Here is a 21404-nt window from a genome sequence, read left to right as displayed (position 1 = left end):
CCTGTTATATAACAGGGTACGGCAATGGGGGCAGCTTTTGCCCCCATGTATGCTAATGATTTTTTTGGGTTTTTTTGAGAATATTTACATTCTTGGGAATAATTTTTTGTAAAATATGTTAAGAAATACTTCCATTTTATAAATGATTTAATATTCATTTCTAAAGGGGGTAAAACGGAAGTAAAATAATTTATAGCAAATTTACATGAAAATGAATTTGGAATAAGTTTTAATGGTTTGCATGTAGGAAAGAAATTGCCTAGATGTAACAATAGAAGGAACATTTGGGGGTATTTTAAACAAGAATACATAGAAAATTTGAAGATTCTAATCATATTTTACATGGACAGAGCTGCTACCCACCACGTACAATCAAGTCTATACCCAATGGAGAATGTTTAAGGGTCAAAAGATTATGTAATAACCAAGAGGAAGTTAGTTTAGAAATAAATCAAACTTTTAATAAGTTTTGTGAAAGAGGATATGAGGCAAAAGTAGTAAGAGAAGGAAAGGATAAGATATACAAGAACTATGGAAAGGACAGAAATAAAAGGAGAAAGTAAACAAGTTTATTTATGAAGAGAAACGAGTACAGGAAAGTATATATTTTGTGTCCACATATACCCCTTTTTCTGAAACGTTAATAAGCCAGATTAAATACTATTGGGGTTTGTTGGAAAGAAATGCTAATTTCTTAGGAAATAGAAAAATAGGCATTTCATATAGAAAAGGTAGAAGTATCAAAGATTTCCTAGTACATGGAAAGTTTCAGATGCCCGTAGAGGAAAGAAGTTATTTTAAAGGGGACATTTCCATATGGAAGATGTGGGGTATGTGAGTATGTGGTAGGGGACTTTCGCAACTATAAATGGTGACAATGTTTTTTATAATTGTGAAAGCGAGGGCATAATATATGGTTTAAAAATGTCCTTGTGGAAAATATGTGGGTGAGAGTAAAATGAGCTCTTTTCAGCAAGGTTAAAAGAGCATGTAAGAGATATTAAAAAGAACATGCCAGCAGGTCCGGTAGTGATATATTTTAATGAATATCATGAGGGAAACTCATAGGGATTGCAAGCAACTGTGTTAGATCAGGTGTATCAACATTTTTTTAACATCATCAGATGTCAAGAATATATTGAGAAAAAAGGAAACCATGTTCAACACTCTCTTTCCAAGAGGTTTGAATCAGGAATGTAGTTGGAAAGCTTGTTATAATGTTATTTTTTAATTAATTGTTAATGGATAATTGATAAATTGTTTTATTGATTGATTGTAAAATAGTTTATATGTTTAAAAGAGGGGGGGATTGTAGAAGAAATGTATACTCTGTAAAGGCTAAGCATAGCTGAGGCGCTAGAGATACTTATGTTTTTTTTTTTTTTTTTTTGTCAAATTTATTTTTATTCACTTGGCCTGTGTTTGTGGTGGAAAAAGGTTCCCATAGGTATGTTTGCATGAGTGGGACTGAGTGTTCTTTTAACAGTATGGTTCCTTTCCAGGATGTTATTCAGTGCTTTGTGCTTATTGGTTGCTACGAGCGATTCCGGTCTGCCCATAACTCTACAAGGATAAAGCAGCTTGTTGCAAAATGTGTGTGTGTGTGTAAACAGATGTATGCAAATACATTTATAATTTGTATGTGCATCTTAATTTAAGGATGTAGTCTCCTTTAATATTAAGGAGATGGAATTCAACTTACATGAGAATGATATGCATTTTGTATTATAGATTTCTGGATGGCACCCCAATATGGAGCTAATTTTTGGAGCTTTTGTTTTCCAAAGACTTAATACTGCATTTAGCCATCCCTAATTCATTTAAGTGATCAAGTCACTTATGAGATGCTTACAGCAAAATTATGTTGCTTTGACATCATTGTTAGAGATGTCTTTAGGGTTCAAGAATCTCTGCTGTAAGAGTTATAATGTTTGCTTTTGGTACATAACAAAGTTGTGTTTATGATATTTGAGCTCTGTTGATATCTGTAGTCCCAATGATTCTGCCAAAGGAGGATACCATTCAAAGGGATATGCAGTTATTCTGTGTGTTAGATGGGAATGACTTGTATTCATTGACAAGTTTGAAGGCATTATGTAGTGGTTTTAGATTCTAAGTTGGATGCTTATTTGTTGGTGTATTAAAGCATGTTTTGCTTGCTTTTGATGATAAATGTTTAGTAGTTGTATTCGTATTTATAATGTTTCAGTTATTTTTGTTATTTTGTGTTTCATGTTTGTATGGTTGTTTTGCTCATATAGACCTGTTATACAAATATCTTATATGAATACATGCGTACATATAGACTGTACACACACACTTATACAGTGTGTACCCTTTGTTGACCAGGTTAGTCTCACTAGGCCAATATCCCCATTCCATGGAAAATCCAAGGTGGTAGTCATACTGCCAGGGCACAAGGGAACTTCCCCAACTCATTTTATGACACCATGGGAAATTGTACATTCATCAGACCTGCAAGCAGTTCAGACATATGGGACCTCCATTTCCTGTCTCATTAAAGGACTGTGCACTTATGCCCTAATGTTGTCAGTAATGGAAAATAAATCCAGTCATCTGGGGTAGAACTAGAACCCACAGCTTTCTCATCTTCCAGCACCAAAGGTGAGTGCTCTGTAACTGTTCAGCTACTAACGTTGTAAACTACACCGGAGACAGAAATATCTGTTTGTTGTGCAGTTTATTTAAAGTGCAGATCAGGATAAAGTTCCTCCTTAGAAAGAAAAATGAAAATACGTGTCCAAAAATAAACATACTTTGTGCATGAAATAAATTTAGGGTTTTATTTTAGTCCTTGATTATGGCAGTTTGGTCAAGTTGACCCACAACTGTTATTTCACAGTAGGTCCATAAGTAACCTCCTGGTACTCCACGGGTAAATTCCAGGAATGTTTCTGGTATTTCACAGGTAAATTCCAGGAAAGGTTCTAGTATTCCACAAGTAAATGTGCAGGAAAGCTTCTGTTATTCCACAAGTAAATGTGCAGGAAAGTTTTTTGTATTCCACAAGTAAATGTGCAGGAAAGCTTCTGGTGTTCCATAAGTAAATGTGCAGGAAAGCTTCTGTTATTCTACAAGTAAATGTGTAGGAAAGTCTTCTATTCCACAAATAAGCTCATGCCTTCTTCAGCAAGTGTTTCAAAATTAGCCTCTGCTGTCCTAATTAGTACAGCGATGGTATATATGCACCATCACTGCATGTATACATTATGTGGTTTATATGCACAACCCTAAAACAGCATTTTTAACCTTTTGACTAACCACTATCTCATAAAAAACCCTTCAAAGCATAGAATCCATGATTATATAGGGAATGAAACCAGGATAACCCGTCTGCATTCAAGTGGTTACTGCCAGACCTGTGTCAGTGTAATGGAATGGCTGTAATGATGCACCCTTTTTATTCAACTTTATGTTGACATCCTGTTTGTACAACCACTGTTGGAGTGCATGGTCAGTTACCAGAGTGACGATTAATTCTAATAAGCGAGTCTGTAGGGATGTAAGTGTCAACTTAATACTGAGACATTCCTACTCTGTTGCAGGTAGTGCACTAGGTGTTCCTGACCAACTGTTTTCAGAAGTAACACAGCATCTAACTCAACGTGAGATGCATCAGTGTACACAACAAAAATTTACTAAAGTCAGGGGCAGTCAGGAATGGTTCTGAACACAGCATAGTTTTTAAGTTGTGAAAAGCACCTTACACTGCTGGTACAACCTTTTTGTTAGCAGCACGCTAGTCTGAGATATTAGTTTCATTTTCATTTGTTACTGGGTGTAGCTGGGGGTTTGATGGCTTCTGTTGTATCCATTGGAGGTCTAATTACCCCCCTCTCAATCCCACAGCCTAGGTTGATGTCTTTATACATGTTAACATTACTTTTAGCAGCATTAACGTCAAGTCCTCCCTATTTTAAAGAGTACAGCACAGCTTGTACATTGACTGAATGTGATCTCAGTGTTCTGAGTAAATGACTGTATCATTATGGTACACAGATAAATATGTAGTATGGGGTTTCAGAGCCTTATCATGAGCCTTTGAAGGATGATAAACACTCCAAACAGTAAGGCAGCCTAATGTAAAAGGCCTTTTAGGTGGAGAATCCTGTCTTTTCCTTCTGGCTTCATGGGTAAGAGAAATATATGTAGTCTGTGGTGGTTAAAACCTTGCTTTGCTTAGCCCCTGTATGTGTTGATCCAGTCTCGGCACTGGATAAGTGTCAATTTGGGGTATGTAATTCAGAAGTCATTCAAAAATGTGGAATTCAAAAAGGCAAACTGTGTTACAAAGAACAAAATGTAACAACAAAGCACACTGCTGTAACACAGTTCTTAACATATTGAAATTACCTGCAGGAAGATATGTGCCCATCCAACCCATGTCCCAAAGCTCTGCAGGCACACAAACACACAGATTCCTCTTCATGCAAGGATGCATACCTAAATCCGTGATAAGAAAGCAGTCAGCCCTCATCATCTTTTTTCTTTTTTACAGTGAAGATGAAAGCTGTGTTCTGTGGATGGAGGCAATACATCATAATTAGACATTTAAAGCATTTGAACTGTGGTGCTCTGCCTTAGAAGCTGTGGATTCAGGCAGGTACAGGTGAGGATAAGGGCAGTCTCTATTCCTGATTTATGCTCCTCCTTCCTCCCAGAATGCAACAGGACTAAAACTACTAAAGGCGTGGAAGCTCAAACTACAAAAGTGATCTTACTCAAGCCTCTACCGTTGTAGTGAATTGCTCTCATATCTGTAATATCTATAATATCTATATCATATGATACTAATCACTGCTGCGGTAAAATTCTTGACATATGGAAGACTGCCAAAGCTATATCAGGAAAGAGAGGAGGAAAAAAGCAGTATTTCATCCTTTTGAGTTTTAAGCAAGACTGGGTGAACATGGAGAAGATTTGTTATAAAGTTGTGGTTAAATGTAGCTACTTGACAGGGGATGAACAATACTGTAGTAGACAGTACATTAACCAAAAGGAGGTGAACGGGGAAATAACAGAGACCAAACTGTGAAGCATGTATCTGAGATTGCCTAAAACTATGAGTGCCAGAAGTTGGATGTCAGCAAGATGGTTATTTTGGAGGGAATGGGAAGAAAAGTGAGGAGGGGGCCATAATTTTACAGAATTGTAAAGTAGCACTTAAGTTTGTGATATAGGCTGCGTGATACAAAAGAGCAATTGACTGAAATAAACTAACACCTACTCGCATTAACCAAAATCTGATAAAAAGTGGAACTGAACTACCTAACCTTATTTTATTATTAGTGCTAATAACAGAATAAAATACTTAGTAAAAATAAACGAAAACAAATCCAAAAATGTTTAAATTGCTAAACTGTGAACATGTCATTCTGATGAAATACATTGCATATTTCTTTTGTTCTTGTAATAAAATACTTTCATATAATCTGCTTTAGGTATGAAGAGTACAGACTGCAATGTGAATTGCAGACAACAGACAACACTTGTGAGATCACAGTTGCATCACCCTACAAGGAACCTCCAGCAGAGGTCTCAGCCTGGAAAGGACATTGATGAGGTTTATGTCACTCATATACCACAGCTTCCGTCAGAGCATCTCTACCGCCAAACCCCTGAATGTGATAATGGAACACTTGTGACACATCACCAGACAGAGCATCTACCACCACATACTCAGCAGGTGAAGGTGTATGATGAGCTTTCTCTTACTCCTACTCCAAGACTTCACTCCGGACATGGCTGCAGCAGGAGCTTTGAACATGACACAGTTAAGAGATTTCACGCAAAGAAAGAAACGCACAAATGTGCTGAATGCAATAAGTCTTCACACGTGTCAGCAGCCTGAAAAGGCATCAATCATTCACACAGGACTGAAACCATATAAATGTACTGAATGCAGTAAGTGCTTCACACATCTAAGCAATCTTCAAAATCATTATGTCATTCACACAGGAGTGAAACCACATAAATGTACCGAATGTGGTATGTCTTTCACATTGGCCTGTAGCCTGAAAAGGCATCAAGTCATTCACACAGGACTGAAACCATATAAATGTACTGAATGCAGTAAGTGTTTCACACGGCTTAGTAGTCTTCAGGCACACTGTTCCATTCACACAGGCATGAAACCACATAAATGTACCGAATGTGGTATGTCTTTCTTATGGGCCTGTAGCCTGAAAAGGCATCAAGTCATTCACACAGGACTGAAACCATATAAATGTACTGAATGCAGTAAGTGTTTCATACATCTAAGCAATCTTCAAAGGCATTATGCCAGTCACACAGGACTGAAACCATATAAATGTACTGAATGCAGTAAGTGTTTCACACAGCTTAGTAGTCTTAAGGCACATCGTACCATTCACACAGGCATGAAACCACATAAATGTACCGAATGTGATAAGTCTTTCACATGTGCCAGTGGACTGAAAAAGCATCAATCCATTCATACTGGAGCGAAACCATATAAATGTTCCAAATGCAGTAAGTCTTTCAGCAAACTCGGCAGTCTTCAACGGCATTATGCCATTCACACAGAATTGAAGCGATATGAATGTACCAAATTCGGTAAGTGTATCACACATCTAAATGCAGTAAGTACTTCCCACATCTTATCAATCTTTAACAGAATCATGACACTCAAACTATGTACATGTTGGTTCGCAAAGTCTATAGAAAAAGCAGGAGAAATTAATAAATATAGGTTCTGTAACACAGAGAAATAGTTGCAAATGTCATTACTGATTTCAGTATGTCTTCATCCTTAAAACATTTCACATTGTTATTTATTCCCCTCTGCTGAATCACATATACCAGCTGGCAATTCATTGCAGTCTTCTTTTGGGCCAGCTTCCAAAGAAGTTTCCATACCTTACTTGCACTTTATTTTCAGCTTCTGTTTTTCTTTTTTGTATCCTCTCATCAAATTTGTTCCTCACATCATCTGTTTAACTTTCTTAGTGTTTTTTTTTTTAATTTCAATTTTCCCATTCCTCTTCATATATTATATCCCAGTTCTTTATTAATTTAATCAGTTTGGTATCTTTGTTTCGTGCTTCCCCTTCCAATGTTTCATTTATCTGCATGTGCCCCCTACTTCCTTATTACTTGTGTACCTAAACTAGTGTTTGACCTTTAGCTTTCCCTTCTGTGCTATCACTGTATCTCTTTAACCCATCTTCATCCCCTTTCTCTAAGTATCCTCCCTGTTTATTAATTTTGTTTTGGTCCAAAATTGTTCTGAAGCAGCCTTCTAACATATACTTCTTTAATGGGTATGGTACCTATTAAGTCACTGTAACATAGCTTTCGGTTGCTACTAAGAATGATTCCAACAGCACAACAGTTTTCCCTGATATAATGATGTGATGTAATGTAAGTGACTAGTGTTGCCACATCAGAGCAAGGGTTTACAATTTTAATTCTTGGCTGTGTTCCCTTCTGTGTGGAGACAGTATTTCCTCTTTGTGTCCTGTGAGTTTTTTCTTTGTGTGCTATAATGTCCTTCAAAATGCATCCTGTAGGTGAGTGGGCATTCTCCAGTTTCCCCATAGGTAGGTGTGTGTGTGTGTGTGTGTGTGTGTGTGTGTGTGTGTGTGTGTGTGAGTGAGTGTGCATTCTTTAACAATATGGTTCTCTTTCCAGAATGTTCTTCAGTGCTTTATGCCTCCTGGTTGTAAGGAGAGGCTCCAGTATTCCCATGACTGTATAAGGATATGTCAGAATGTGTGTGTGTGTCTATTTACAGACATATATGTATTGAGATAGGTTTATTTATCTGTAATGTATAGTTATATGACGATAGAAGTATGTATATTTATATGTATTTATAATCCATATGTGTATTTAGGCAAGGGCACATGTATATATTATATCCATCTATGTATGTCCATTTGTATATGTGTACGTCTGTATATATATATATATATATATATAGATATGTGTGTGTATATTTATATCTATAGCTATCTATATATAGTTATCTATATAATATATGTATGTATATGGATCTAGGACATTTCACCGAAACTCAATGACCGAACACAAATTGCTGAAAGCACAATTCACCCATTTCACCAAAAGTTGTATATGGCCTTGTCCCCACTGTAGTGCGACCCTGGAGTTAGTATATACAGTAGGGGGGTGTAGGCGGCACCGCCCCCCACATCGGGGGGGTGTGGGGGGCATTGCCCCCCCACATATTTTAAGTATATATCATGTTTGGAAAAGAGTAATATATTGCAATTGCAAGTATGCATGTATATAGTTAAAAACATTTAAAATGTGTGGGGGGCTACTCCCCCCACACCCCCTACTATATATACTAACTCCAGGGTCGCAATACAGTGGGGACAAGGCCATATGCAACGTTTGGTGAAATGTGTTTCGGTGAATTGCGCTTTCGGTGAAAAGTGCACACTAATTTGAGTTTCGGTGAAATGTGCTTTCGGTGAAGTGTGTGTGTGTGCGTGTGTGTGTGTGTGTGTGTGTGTATGTATGTGTATGTGTATGTATATATATGTATATATATATATATATATATATATATATATATATATATATATATATATATGGGTCCCCTTCAGATGGTCGAACATTTAAAAGCTCGACTTTCATATGGCCGAGGCCATATGATCAAATTTTTAAACGTTTGAACAGTCTGAATGGGGATCGCCATAGAGTGCGGACTGGGAAGAATTCCCTTTACCGCAATGTGGTGCGATCTCAGAGTTGGTATATTTAAGTAGCAGAGGGTGTGAGGGGTGCAGGGGGGCTTGCTAGCTCTGTTTAGTTATTTTTATTTGTTTATTTTTCTTCCACATTTTCGAACAGTCAAATGTTCGATCATATGGTAATGGCCATCTTAAAGTCGAACATTTGGGTGTTAGAGTATATGAAGTAGACCCATATATACACATATATATGTAGATATATATATATATATATATATATATATATATATATATATATGTATATATAAATATAAATATATATATATTTATATATGTGTGTGTATATAATTATATATATATATATATGTGTGTGTGTATATGTGTATATATATATATATATATATATGTGTGTGTATATATATATATATATATATATATATATATATATATATATATATATATATATATATCCTGAATCTCAAAATACTGTAATATTGAATTTCAGTATCTCAAGACAAGAATATATAAAGAGCAGTTGTTTGAAAATGCATAATGATACATTTTATTTTACCGAATCTGTAGTAGTTGTGGTGCAGTCTGTTCTGCTTAGTATGCTGTCCCGTTAACGATTAGCGGATTCTGGATTGTAACCATGGTGGCCGATATGTGGTTATGTTCAGAGATTCAGGTAGGTTTGTAGTGTGTAAAATGTTTTGGTTGGAAATTTGTTTTGTTTTAGTTTTTTTGGGAAGTTTTTGGAGTATTTTGGGGGTAGGTAGGTGAGAGTGTGTGTGTGTTTAACTTTTGAAAGTGGTGCGTTTTGTACATGTGTAGTGTGAGTGTGTTTCTCGTGGGTATAAGTATGACTGTGCAGTGGGAGTGTAGGGCATGGAACAATAGGTTTGTTGCTTTTTTGGTGATAGTGCAACCTTGGAGTTGGCATATGGAAGTAGTGGGGGTGTGGAGAATGCAGGAAGGCTTATTTCCCTGCCTAAACATATAATATTGTTAAGTGTTTTGACTTGTGTTTTATTTCAGGGAGCATTGGGTCTTTACTTGTGGTTCTTTATTTTCGATATTTTGAACATTGTTGCTGTGATTTTTCATTTTTATGGCAGTTCGTGATTTTTGTCTTGGTACTGAAGATCGATATTTCAGTATTTTGTGATTTGAAAGTAGAACATAAATATGTATAATGTGTGTGTGTGTGTGTGTGTGTGTGTGTGTGTGTGTGTGTATACACACACACACACACACACACACACACACACACACACACACACACACACACACACACACAATATCTTTTCAAATGCAAATGTACCAAAATCCGCATTTTATTTCCCAAACAAAAATAAATGCCAGAAATAAAAGAACACACTAATTGATAGTGTCTTAGCTATAATGTTTTGTACCCACATTAAGGGCTGGAAATGGAAGCCAAGCTTGCCCATGAATCTGTAGTGGTTGGTACAAATTTGTGCAGTTATTAGTATGTTACTGCTTGATCTTTCCCTCACAAATGGTAATTGCTTGCATACTGAGCGTTTCTTCCTTTCCCCATGGTGGTGCAACCTTGGGTTTTGCATATGTATGTAGCAGAGCTGTGGGTGATGCAGCCCTATACATCAAGGAGTGCAGGTGGGGGCTTGCACCCCTGCAAAAATACTTTTTTGTTTAGCTTTGGATGCTGCTCACATTTTTAACTCATTTGTGGTCATAGTTGTATGAGGTGACTACAAGTAAGTGAAAAACTTGTCAGGGAGCCACTGCAACACTTTTCACAGAAATTCATATCCAGTAGTTATTGTATGTTCAGGTACTCTGAAGCAGTATTTTCCCTTCCTATGTGATTCTCTGGATTCCTGTTCTGAAGATGTCCAGGTATTCTCACATACAGTTGTCAACATTTCTCAACAAACAAAAAAAGTGTACAAAAATGTACGACAAAAAAAAGACTAAGAAAGAAAAAAAATTGATGTGGTCAACAAAAGCAGGCAAAAATCATCTCTCTGTTTCTTGCACAACTCCACCCCAGTCCAGTGATCAAGGTCATAGTTTCCATCAGTAAAACACCAACATTTCCATTTGGGGGAGCTACATACCTCTATCTGTTTGGACATTCAACTAATCTATGCAGGAATCTTGTCTGTTAATGCATCGCGTTAGCTAACTTTTCACGCTATTTGTGTCATGTATTAAGCCAGCAGTTTTCCGTAGTTTTTCAATAACCACCATGCTGTATTACATTAACCTTCCCCCCCAGCTTGATATCACTGGTCTCAGGCCACTAGATGGGCTGTGATCCCTAAACAAGCCTTCTGCATTATAATGAGTCAAGCCTGGACTGTTTCATTGAAATGATACAAGGAAAGTGCCCACCTACAGAGTTTTATGTTCCCATTCTGTTGTCTTTTTAGCCGTAACACATGCATGGCTTGTGACAAGTGTAAATTCTCAGCCATGAAGTTACTATTTCATTGACACTAGTGTCCTCCTGATTACCTAGTATTACTTTTAACAGTGGACTTCGCATTTGCAGTTCTACTCAGTTTTTGACCCCCCAAAAAACTTATGGGATATTCTTCCCCTTCAAAGTTCTGTGATCATAGTGTCTCTAGATCTATCTCTGTACATCTATATGTACAATAAAAGGCTTGCTAAAATGTGGAGAAACTATGATGTGCACTGAACATTAGTATTTCTTTCAGCTGCTTAAAGCATTGTCTCCTTTACTGTCCAGTTTACTGTCCAGTTTTTATGGGGCATCTTCGTTTTTTTCAATCAACAAATATAATGAAACTAGCAACATACACTGGAGGTATGTAGCTATAGTCTTGTATACTACTGAAATCATCTCAAACAACAGTGATGATTAACTGAGACAAACTGAAGATTCTAAATACTAGGACTTCAAGTAGTAAAAATAAGAACTTTTAATAAAAGCTGGTACAAAACAGATAAGAGCTTTCGGGTTGGTAGCCCTTCATCAGATAAATAACAGACATCAAAACTCACAATTTAAACAAAACATCTTCCAATCAGCATCTAGTAAAAAACCCGCCTATTTTTCAGGGTGGGTTTCACTGGGATGACATCATTAAGACCCGGCCCCCTGTGGACCATCAGCTGTATAATCCATCTAGACTCAATTAATTCAGTTAATTGTTTGATGTCTCCACCCCTTCTACCCAAACTAACATTAACTATAGCCCTAAAACTAAAGTTGTGTGTGGGATTATCTTGAATATGTCTAAAGAGGGCATTGTGCTAATCACTGTTCCTAATGGCAGATAAATGCTGTAGGATCCTGACCTTAAACATATTGTTGGTTTTGCCCACATAAAAACAAGGGCAGGAACCACAATTGGCCAGATAAACAATGTCCTTTGTTCTACATGTAGCCCTAGCTTTTAAAGAAAAGATTCTACCTGAGACAGGATGCAGAAAAGTAGTGTCCTTATTGATAAAGGCGCAGGCCTTACAGGTACCACAAGGTACAGTGCCTGCTTGTGACTTTGAGTAACCATTAAATAATGAGTCCTGGGTGTACCTCTATCTATCTCCCCCAAAGCCTTTAAAAAATCTCTAGTGTCCCTTAGAACATTACTCATACTATCCACATATGGTCTTAATATTGTTTCTAGCCATATGGAAATGTTCTTGGTCACCCATTTTCGGCCCGACACTATGGAGGTTGTTGAAGGTAGTAAACACAAAAGGAAACGTGTATAGACCTTGGATGCATCGTCCCATAGATGAACATAATGTAACTTCTAAGAATGGCACCAATATTCTTAAACCTAAAGTAATGTTCACATATAGTAACATTAATGATATAGGTGAGATTGCTAAAAAGAACTGGAACATTCTAGTAAGTGATGATAGGATTAGGGGTTTAGTAGGATCTAGCCCTTGTATTGCATACAGGAAGAACAAGAGCTTAAAAGATCTGTTATGTGGAGAGTATCATTCCAAAAAACTGAGTTTTAAGTCACAAGCAGGCACTGTACCTTGTGGTACCTGTAAGGCCTGCGCCTTTATCAATAAGGACACTACTTTTCTGCATCCTGTCTCAGGTAGAATCTTTTCTTTAAAAGCTAGGGCTACATGTAGAACAAAGGACATTGTTTATCTGGCCAATTGTGGTTCCTGCCCTTGTTTTTATGTGGGCAAAACCAACAATATGTTTAAGGTCAGGATCCTACAGCATTTATCTGCCATTAGGAACAGTGATCAGCACAATGCCCTCTTTAGACATATTCAAGATAATCCCGCACACAACTTTAGCTTTAGGGCTATAGTTAATGTTAGTTTGGGTAGAAGGGGTGGAGACATCAAACAATTAACTGAATTATTTGAGTCTAGATGGATTATACAGCTGATGGCCCACAGGGGGCCGGGTCTTAATGATGTCATCCCAGTGAAACCCACCCTGAAAAATAGGCGGGTTTTTTACTAGATGCTGATTGGAAGATGTTTTGTTTAAATTGTGAGTTTTGATGTCTGTTATTTATCTGATTAAGGGCTACCAACCCGAAAGCGCTTATCTGTTTTGTACCAGCTTTTATTAAAAGTTCTTATTTTTACTACTTGAAGCATCCAGCGGTGTTCTTCCAGGATTTTTCTGTTTTTTGCTTCGCTTGTGTGTGCCTTTGGAGGAACCATTTCAGCACCTAGCATTGATTATTGGACTTAAATACTAGGACTTCAGTGGCTGTGAGGACAAAATTAAACTGTCTTTACATACCTCTCAACCTCTTAGAGCAAGAAATCTGGAAAAAAAACAATAAATGAAAGTGGGATAAAGGCCTAAAAATAGGGACAGTTTTTAAATAGTGCATTTGAAGTTGTTCAGTCTCGTCGTTCATTCTTACACATGGGTTCGGAGCTGAGTCGGCTGCTTTCACAAGCTCAAGGTTTTAGAGTAGCTCGAGGCCAAGCCCCTATCCCATGATGCTCTGTGTCTCACCTCAGATCTAGTTTGCCGCTGCAACAGATCGGAGGTCGAGAGAGAGAGCTTGGGCCAGTATCTCTTGCTTTTCATATAATCTTGCTATCTAAAATTTAAAATTTTCTCTAAACAGAGTGTTTTTTGGCTAGTTAGCCTTAGTTTGCTTTTAGGCATTGTTCTTGCCTTTTTCTGATGAGAATTTTCATCTTTCAAGAGCGGCTGCTCTTAGGCCTTTTTGGCCGTATTTTGAATGTTTTCCCTATCCTATTATAACTTTTGAAAGTAGACACTTAGAACTTAGTTAAATTGTGGTTGTATTTATATATGTATATATATATATATATATATATATATATATGTATATATATATATATATATATATATATATTTGCTAGTTTTGTGGATTTCTTTTTAGAGTTTGCTGTGTGTGTGTGTGTGTGTGTGTGTGTGTGTGTGTGCTGTGTTTTTGGCTGTTACCTTCTGTGCGGTTTACATAGCTTTGTATAGATTTACAATCTCATTGGTGCATATAAATGTTTGTTGCTGATATGGCTGATCAGAGAGAGAAACGAAAGTCTGGTTTTAAAAAATGCCCTAAGTGCAGGCAGAAAATGCCAGTAACTGACTTGCTTGTCAGTTGTATTTGCTGTTTGGGGGAAGTCCATCTCCAAGAGGATTGCTCCATTTGCCACCCTTTTAGCAGCAGAGTGTTACTGGAGCACAGGAGAAAACTGGTGAGCAGAGGTTTGCTGAAACCAGATTTCCAGGAGTCTTTGGACAAGGCTGACCAGGCTTCCAAGTCATCAAAGGGGTCGAAGTCTTCTAAAGCTTCGTCGGAGCCTAAGTCATTGGCTTCAAGCCTTGCTGTTAAGGTGTGGTCACCGGCTCCCCAGTCTTTGGAGCTGTACACCGAGCCGGTGTTTCAGAGCTGGTACCCGAAACCTTGAGGTCACCCATTTAGCGGCCTCTTCGGTAGCTTTGACTTGTTCTTCAAGAACCTCTCTGATGTGTATGTGGACTTGAGTGGTGCAGAGGCTTCTCGAGAACCCGGCACTAGCTAAATTTATTATCGGCTTCGACCCAGCCGGTTTCGGAGTTGAAGACCATTTTACCTGCTGTGACTACTCCTCCTCCGAGCCGAGCCAGGCCTTTGGAGCCGGGGGAGGGGAACCTGATGATTGTGGATCCTTCGGAGCTGAGGCTTGTTCCAGTGCTATCAGTTCTGTCAACTCAGACTGCTTTGGTGCCTTTCGAGGAGTCTGGGAGCTGACCCTCTCTGGTCGGCTCCGGGGGGTGGGGGAGTTGAACAGATGTGTGAGTTCCGACCCTTCCTCTCGGAACTTCGGGGCGAATGAGCTTGGCTCCTTCCTCTGAGTCAGTGCCCACTGTGTTGGTGTTGGGGAGGTTGACGTCTTCCTCGCAACCGGCAGATTCCTCGCGTCGGAGCAGTGGAGCCTTTGATGTTATGAGGAGGGTTATGTCTTCCAAGACTCTGTCATCAGGGCCTTCCTCCTCCTCCCCCAAAGTGCCACTTTCTGCCTCTACATTACAGGTCCCTGTAAAGCATCAAGACCCAGAGCCTCAGGTAGCCCCATTGGGTGACTCATGTTCTACTGAGACCTCACTGGAAGCCCCCACTAATGAGGTTCCCAGGAAGAAGCTTTGCAAGAGGAGGCATTTGGACTCCCCACAGGAGTCTATTACATCAGACACCGACTTAAAGGAGACAGAAGGGTCCCCACGGTCCCCATCGGAGGATATCTCCTTTGCTGATATCCTTGATGTCCTTCGGCAGAGGGGTGACTGGTAGTCCCTACTGATGATGAGTCGGTGCTCCTGAAGGCCTTTGGGTGTCAATGCTCTACCTCCTGGGTGACTCCGCCCTTTGACGAACTAATGGAATTGGTTGCTCGAAGGGTGTGGGAGTCTCCTGATACTATGGAACCTGTCCCTTGGAGGCCCAACAAATTTTTTACATTCTCCCAAGATAAAATGTTCCTCACCAAGGGAGTGCCGGTTGATGCCATGGTGGTGGTGGCCACCAAGAAAGAGATATCTGAAACCTCTTCTACTGTCCATCCTCCTAATAGAGATTCCAGGACTATGGACAGGTATGGGAAGCTCATCTTTAGTTCTGCGACCTTTGCTATGTAATTGCTCAACTACTTGACACGGTTTACCCGTCTTCAAAGGGATCTCCTAAAAGAGCGTGGAGATACTCTGCAACTCTGCAGGGTAATACAGATGGAGGTGTCTTTGATAAGGTGACAGCCCAGCTTAATACCCTTAATTCCATAGTTAACTCATCCATGCGGCTCATTTCTTATGCAGCCAATGGTTCGAGTTGAGCAGCGGGTTCAGCAGTAGCTCTTCGGAGACGTTCATGGATGCGCTTATGCTCCTTTGCAGAAGCCTTCGTCTTCCTTCATTAATACCCTGTTTGATGGCTCAACCCTTTTCGAGCCTAAAGTCAAGGAGACCCTCACTAGGTGTGAGCAAGATGGAAAGACTCTATCTGCCATAGGAGTCAGTTTTTCCACCCCTACTAGACCATACCCCAAAGGGCAAAAGGGTGGAAAAATGTGGTTGAGGAAGTCCCAAGGAGCTTTTCAGAACACACTTAGTGAATCCCCCTCCAGGGGCAGAGGAGGGGGTAATAATGGAAGATGCCGCCCAGGCGGCAGAGGGGGTCCGCAAAACCAGGGCGACCGGGATCAGTTCTTTGGCAAGCCCTATCAATGCTCCTGAAAGGAGGCCTGACTGTCCTAGTCTGGAGGCAGTCTTGGTCACTTGTCTTTGTATCCAGACACCTGGCTAGACATTACAAAATATTCTTGGGTACAAAGCATTGTTACCAGAGGTTACATCATCCCATTCTCAGAACCCCCACCTGTTCAAAGGAAAATCCCAAACATTCCACCTAGTCTCAGGGACCAAGTGGCCATAGAAATTCAAAGGCTGCAGGAATAGAGAGTCATTCAGCCAGTCCCAGCAGACCAAATAGGAACCGGAACCTACTCCAGATTCTTTTTAGTTTCAAAGAAAACAGGGGACTGGAAGCCCATTTTGGACCTCTGCAGACTCAACACCTCCGTAAAGAAGGAGAAGTTCTGGATGGTCACTCTTCAACCGATGCTTCCGCTCCTAGGAATGGGCGATTGGATGTGCTCTGTAGATCTCAAGGATGCGTACTATCATGTCAAAATGGCCAGACAATCCAGAGATCATTTGCGTTTCTGGCTGGGAGCCATTCACTACCAGTTCCGAGCACTGCCCTTTGGTCACAACAGCCCCCAGAGTGTTTACCAAATGCATGGCATTGGTTACAACTCACCTGAGGCATCTAGGATTCAGAGTGTTTCCGTATCTGGACGACTGGCTCCTTACCACCACCTCCAGGCATCAACTAGTTCTGTCCAGGGATCACACTGTCAATCTGTGCTCTCAGTTAGGAATAACTATAAATTTCAACAAGTCTGCATTGTCACCATTGCAGCATATCTCCTTTATCGGAGATGACTTGGACACCACCACCGCTATGGTAAAATTGCCACTGGACAGAATAATCACTCTTTGAAATCAGGCATCAGACATTCTGATGAGAAAAAAAGTACCAGCCTACCAAGTGTTGAAACTACTAGGTACCATGGCGGCAACACTCACAGTGGTTCCTCTGGGGCATATGCACATGAGAATACTTCAATGGTTGCTCTTCACCCAGTGGTCTTACCAACAGCTTCCGATGTCATTCTTGATAATGATTACAGATTCTTGCAGAAAGATTCTTCTTTGGTGGTTGACCAGCAATCCGGTAACAGTAGGTTGCCCATTTGTTCTTCCCCCGCCATCAGCCATGGTGACCACGGACGCTTCTCTGATAGGGTGGTGGGGGCTTTTTCAGGGAAGAACAGCCCAAGGCACCTGGTCAGAGACAGAGTCATAGTTGCACATCAGTGTCCTGGAGTTGAGAGCGGTGCCTTTGGCGTTGCAGTACTTCCACGACTCTCTACCTCTGGGGACGATTGCGATAAAGACCGACAACATGTCTGTGGTCTAGTATATCAACAAACAAGGGGGAACCAAATCTTAGCCCTTATGTCTAGAGGCCTTCAGAATTTGGCAGTGGGCTGTATCCACCAGGAACTTTCTGATAGCAACGCACATCTCGGGTAAATCCAACGTGAATGCGGGCGAACTGAGCAGAGCCATTCTGATGCCGCATGAGTGGTCCCTCAAAGATGAGATCGTGGAGATGATTTTCAGCAGATGGGGCCAGCCTTGCTGTGACCTGTTTGCATCCCCCATGAATGCCAAATGCAGAAGCTACTTTGCCCTGAATCCCCTACCAGGGGACAGCCCAAGGGACTCGCTTGTACACGATTTGCCCCTGGACTCCTATATGCCTTTCCCCCAATTCCCCTGATTCCAAAATTCTTACAGAAAGCCAAAGACCTGGGGAGGACTGTAATTTTAGTAGCCCCGTTTTGGCCTCAGCAGATTTGGTTTCCCTTCCTTTGACTCTACTAACTGGATGAACCTTGGATTCTGGACCTAGTTCCAGATCTACTGACACATTCGTCAGGGGCTCTTCATCCTTCTCTTCATTCCCTCAGATTGACAGCTTGGCTGCTCCGATTCCCAACTTATCCAGGTCACACAATTTTTCCTCTGAGGTACAGCATATTCTTGTATCTTCTCATAAAGCTTCCACTAGAAAGTTGCATGCCAGCAAGTGGAAGCGATTTGCTTTTTGGGCTTCCCAACATAATATTGACCCTTACGTCGCCCTAATTGCTAGCCTTCTGGAATTCCTGACTAAGCTTTTTCATGAAGGTGCTGCAGCTGCCACTATTAGAGTTCAGTTGGCTGCAATTTCAAATTTCCACCTCTGATTTGAAGGTTCTAATCTGATGTCTCACAGACTATGTAGGGCCTTTTTAAAGGGTACCATACATCTTAGACCGCCTATTAGACAACCTTTTACTCCCTGGAATCTAAATTTTGTGCTGTCACGGATTATTCTTCCTCCCTTTGAGCCTGCATCATCCTGCCATTTAAAATTTCTGTCTTGGAAAACTATTTTCTTGGTAGCCATTACCTCAGCACGTAGAGTGTCTGAGCTTCAGGCCCTATATATCAAACCCCCATATTTGGTGTTTCATCCCAACAGAGTATCACTGAGGACTAATCCTTCCTTCCTTCCAAATGTGTGCTCCGAGACTAACCTGAATCAAACTATTGAACTCCCAACTTTTTTCAGTAACCATTCTAACAAGTTGGAGTATATGTTGCATAAGCTTGATGTTCACAGGCAATTAAGATTCTATTTGGACAGAACAAAGGAATTTAGAAAATCAGAACAACTCTTTGTTTCTCATGCTGACACTAAGAAAGAGCGATCAGTATCCAAAGTTACTCTTTCCAAATGGTTTTCTGATTGCATAAAATTTACATATTCCTCAGTGCATCAACCATTATACATGGCGTGAAGGCGCATTCCACTAGGGCTGTTTCTACTTCCTCAGCTTATGCGGCTAGGCTGCCTTTGGACACTATATGTACAGCTGCCACTTGGTCTAAGCCACATACTTTCATCACCCATTACAAAGTAGACAGGGCTTCCTTTGGTTCCACTGTCCTCAGGAATATTCCCGTGAGCCACCCAGGATTAGGGTGATTGGGACGCTACCCATGTGTAAGAATGAATGGTGAGATTGAACAACTTCACATAAAGAAGTTTTATGTACTTACCATAATGTTCCATGTGAGTTGTTCATCTCACCTCCATTCTTACACTCCCACCCGCCTTCCCCCTCCAAGTTTCTTGAAGAATGAGTAGGACTTGTGGCCTGGTGGGTCTTGTCCTAGGTATTTTACTCCAGCTGGAGTGCCTTTTATGTGTCATTATATTGTTACATGCTGGGATCAGCAAACTAGATCTGAGGTGAACAGAGAGCATCATGGGATAGGGACTTGGCCTCGAGCTTCTCTAAAACCTTGAGCTTGTGAAACCGGCCGACTCGGAGCCCATGTGGATAGGCTCCGAACCCATGTGTAAGCATGAAGGCGAGATGAACAACTCACATGGAACATTATGGTAAGTACATAACTTCTTTTCTTACAAACTTATAAAGTTGATAGAATAACAGGTTTTGTATTAGCATGGCTTTTCTGAAGTGTATGAAGTCTGAAACTCAAATGTCTCATTATTTTCTTACTTCCGTCTTTAATGATTTGCCACTAATTTACCAGAAAACCACAATTTCTTGAAAAAAGGACCAAAAATATGAGGCAAAGGTCAAGACATTCTGTGAAAAATATGTACACTTTTGAGGTATAACTAGACTCATGTTTATTCTGTATAGTTTCTGCAACTCAGAATTTCTGGACTTCGTAACTTCTAAATTGAACTCTGTCTTGAAAGCATCTCTCTTAATAGCAAAATCTTGTAAATTTCCTACCCAGCTTTACATGCCTCCTTAACTTTGGCTCTGAAGTCTTGTACCATCTAAATAAGATAGTATTGCAGGTGTCTCTTTCCAATCTGATTTGCATTTTCTGCAAAGTCTTTGACACACAACAGTGTTCCACACTCCTCTAAATTGGCATAGCAACTCTTTTTTATTGCTTTCTGTTGCGTAGATTTTTACTTTGACTCTTGAATTGTCTCAGTATGGTGCTGAGTTATGCCAGGTAGCTCTGAACATACTTTCTGCTGGTCTTGTATCTGTTTCTTTGATTTGGTTAGTGTGCTGTCTGCCCGAAAAGTTGGCATAGGGGACAGTATTTCCTTTTTAATCAGTCTATTTATTTCTGCCTTTAAACAAACTGCAATGGTATGTGCTCCATTGTGACAGAACATTCATATGGTATGCTTTTTCTGGTCTTCTTCTACAAGTCTCTAACTTTATAATTTACATTGCTTACTTTTTTCTGCAAGTAGGGTGTGCCACTCAGATAAAAATGTGTTTTCTGAGAATGGAATTAAAACTAATACTTGTCCCAAGCTTTGAATTCCATGGTCCTTGCAGTCCTGTTATCCACCCCTTGTTTTTCTTCTGTTATAACAAACAGAAGGTATGGCAATAAAAGGTCCCAGCTTTTACTGACGTCAGCCATAACTCTTCTCAGCATGGATTTCATTGCTATGTTAAAAAGCTCCAGTAACTCATGTCAACTGTTTCACCTCATGGCCCTGGTGCAGTTGATGCATTATTCTGGACAGAAATGGAGTCTCATGGTTAGTGTATGCTGTGGTAATCCTTCTCTGGAAAATAAACACTGTCTTCTTAACTGTATGTTTAGCATTAACCTGTAACATATAGGAGGATGTCCTCTTCAGAATACATAACATGTAACATCAAATCCCATCTCATTGTCCAAAATATGTTGTAACCCATTTTTGGATTTTTCAGAGGAGCAACAAATTCCATAGCACTGTGTTCAAATGGCACCTCTATGTTGGGCACTAGAATCAGAGGATTTCTGAAACTTGAGTGTTGTCTACAATTCAGGCCATCCACAAATGGAGTTCTCACTTTTTCATTATTCACTGGCCAGGAATACCTTGCTATGATTCTTGCTTTATCCTTGTCCATTCATAGATTCTTTCCTATTACAGGACTGTTTTCTGACCTCATCGTTGAGGTTCTGAAAGGTTTAAGCAACGAAATTTGTTGTATTATGGCCTCTCAGTCATTTTTTACTCTGTGCAGTAAATCATTTGTAACTAGGTGGGAAGCCAGTGC

The 21404-nt window shown here is 39.9% G+C and overlaps 1 protein-coding gene across 1 annotated transcript in view; it reads left to right on the top strand.

Annotated features, from left to right (window-relative positions):
- LOC122813877 (zinc finger protein 773-like) overlaps positions 1 to 21404 on the top strand; it is a 239428-nt gene that overhangs the window by 178622 nt on the left and 39402 nt on the right. The window contains 3 exon segments of the mRNA XM_044086418.1: positions 5463 to 5846; positions 5849 to 5884; positions 5887 to 6597. Of these exon segments, the coding sequence (XP_043942353.1) occupies positions 5463 to 5846; positions 5849 to 5884; positions 5887 to 6597 (1131 nt within the window).

The sequence above is a fragment of the Protopterus annectens genome, chromosome 10.part0 (genome assembly GCF_019279795.1).
Source record: "Protopterus annectens isolate FY-2018-M chromosome 10.part0, PAN1.0, whole genome shotgun sequence".
Lineage (NCBI taxonomy): Eukaryota > Metazoa > Chordata > Ceratodontiformes > Protopteridae > Protopterus > Protopterus annectens.
The sequence above is the reverse complement of the archived record's forward strand: the minus strand, read 5'-3'. Positions and strand labels throughout refer to the sequence as shown.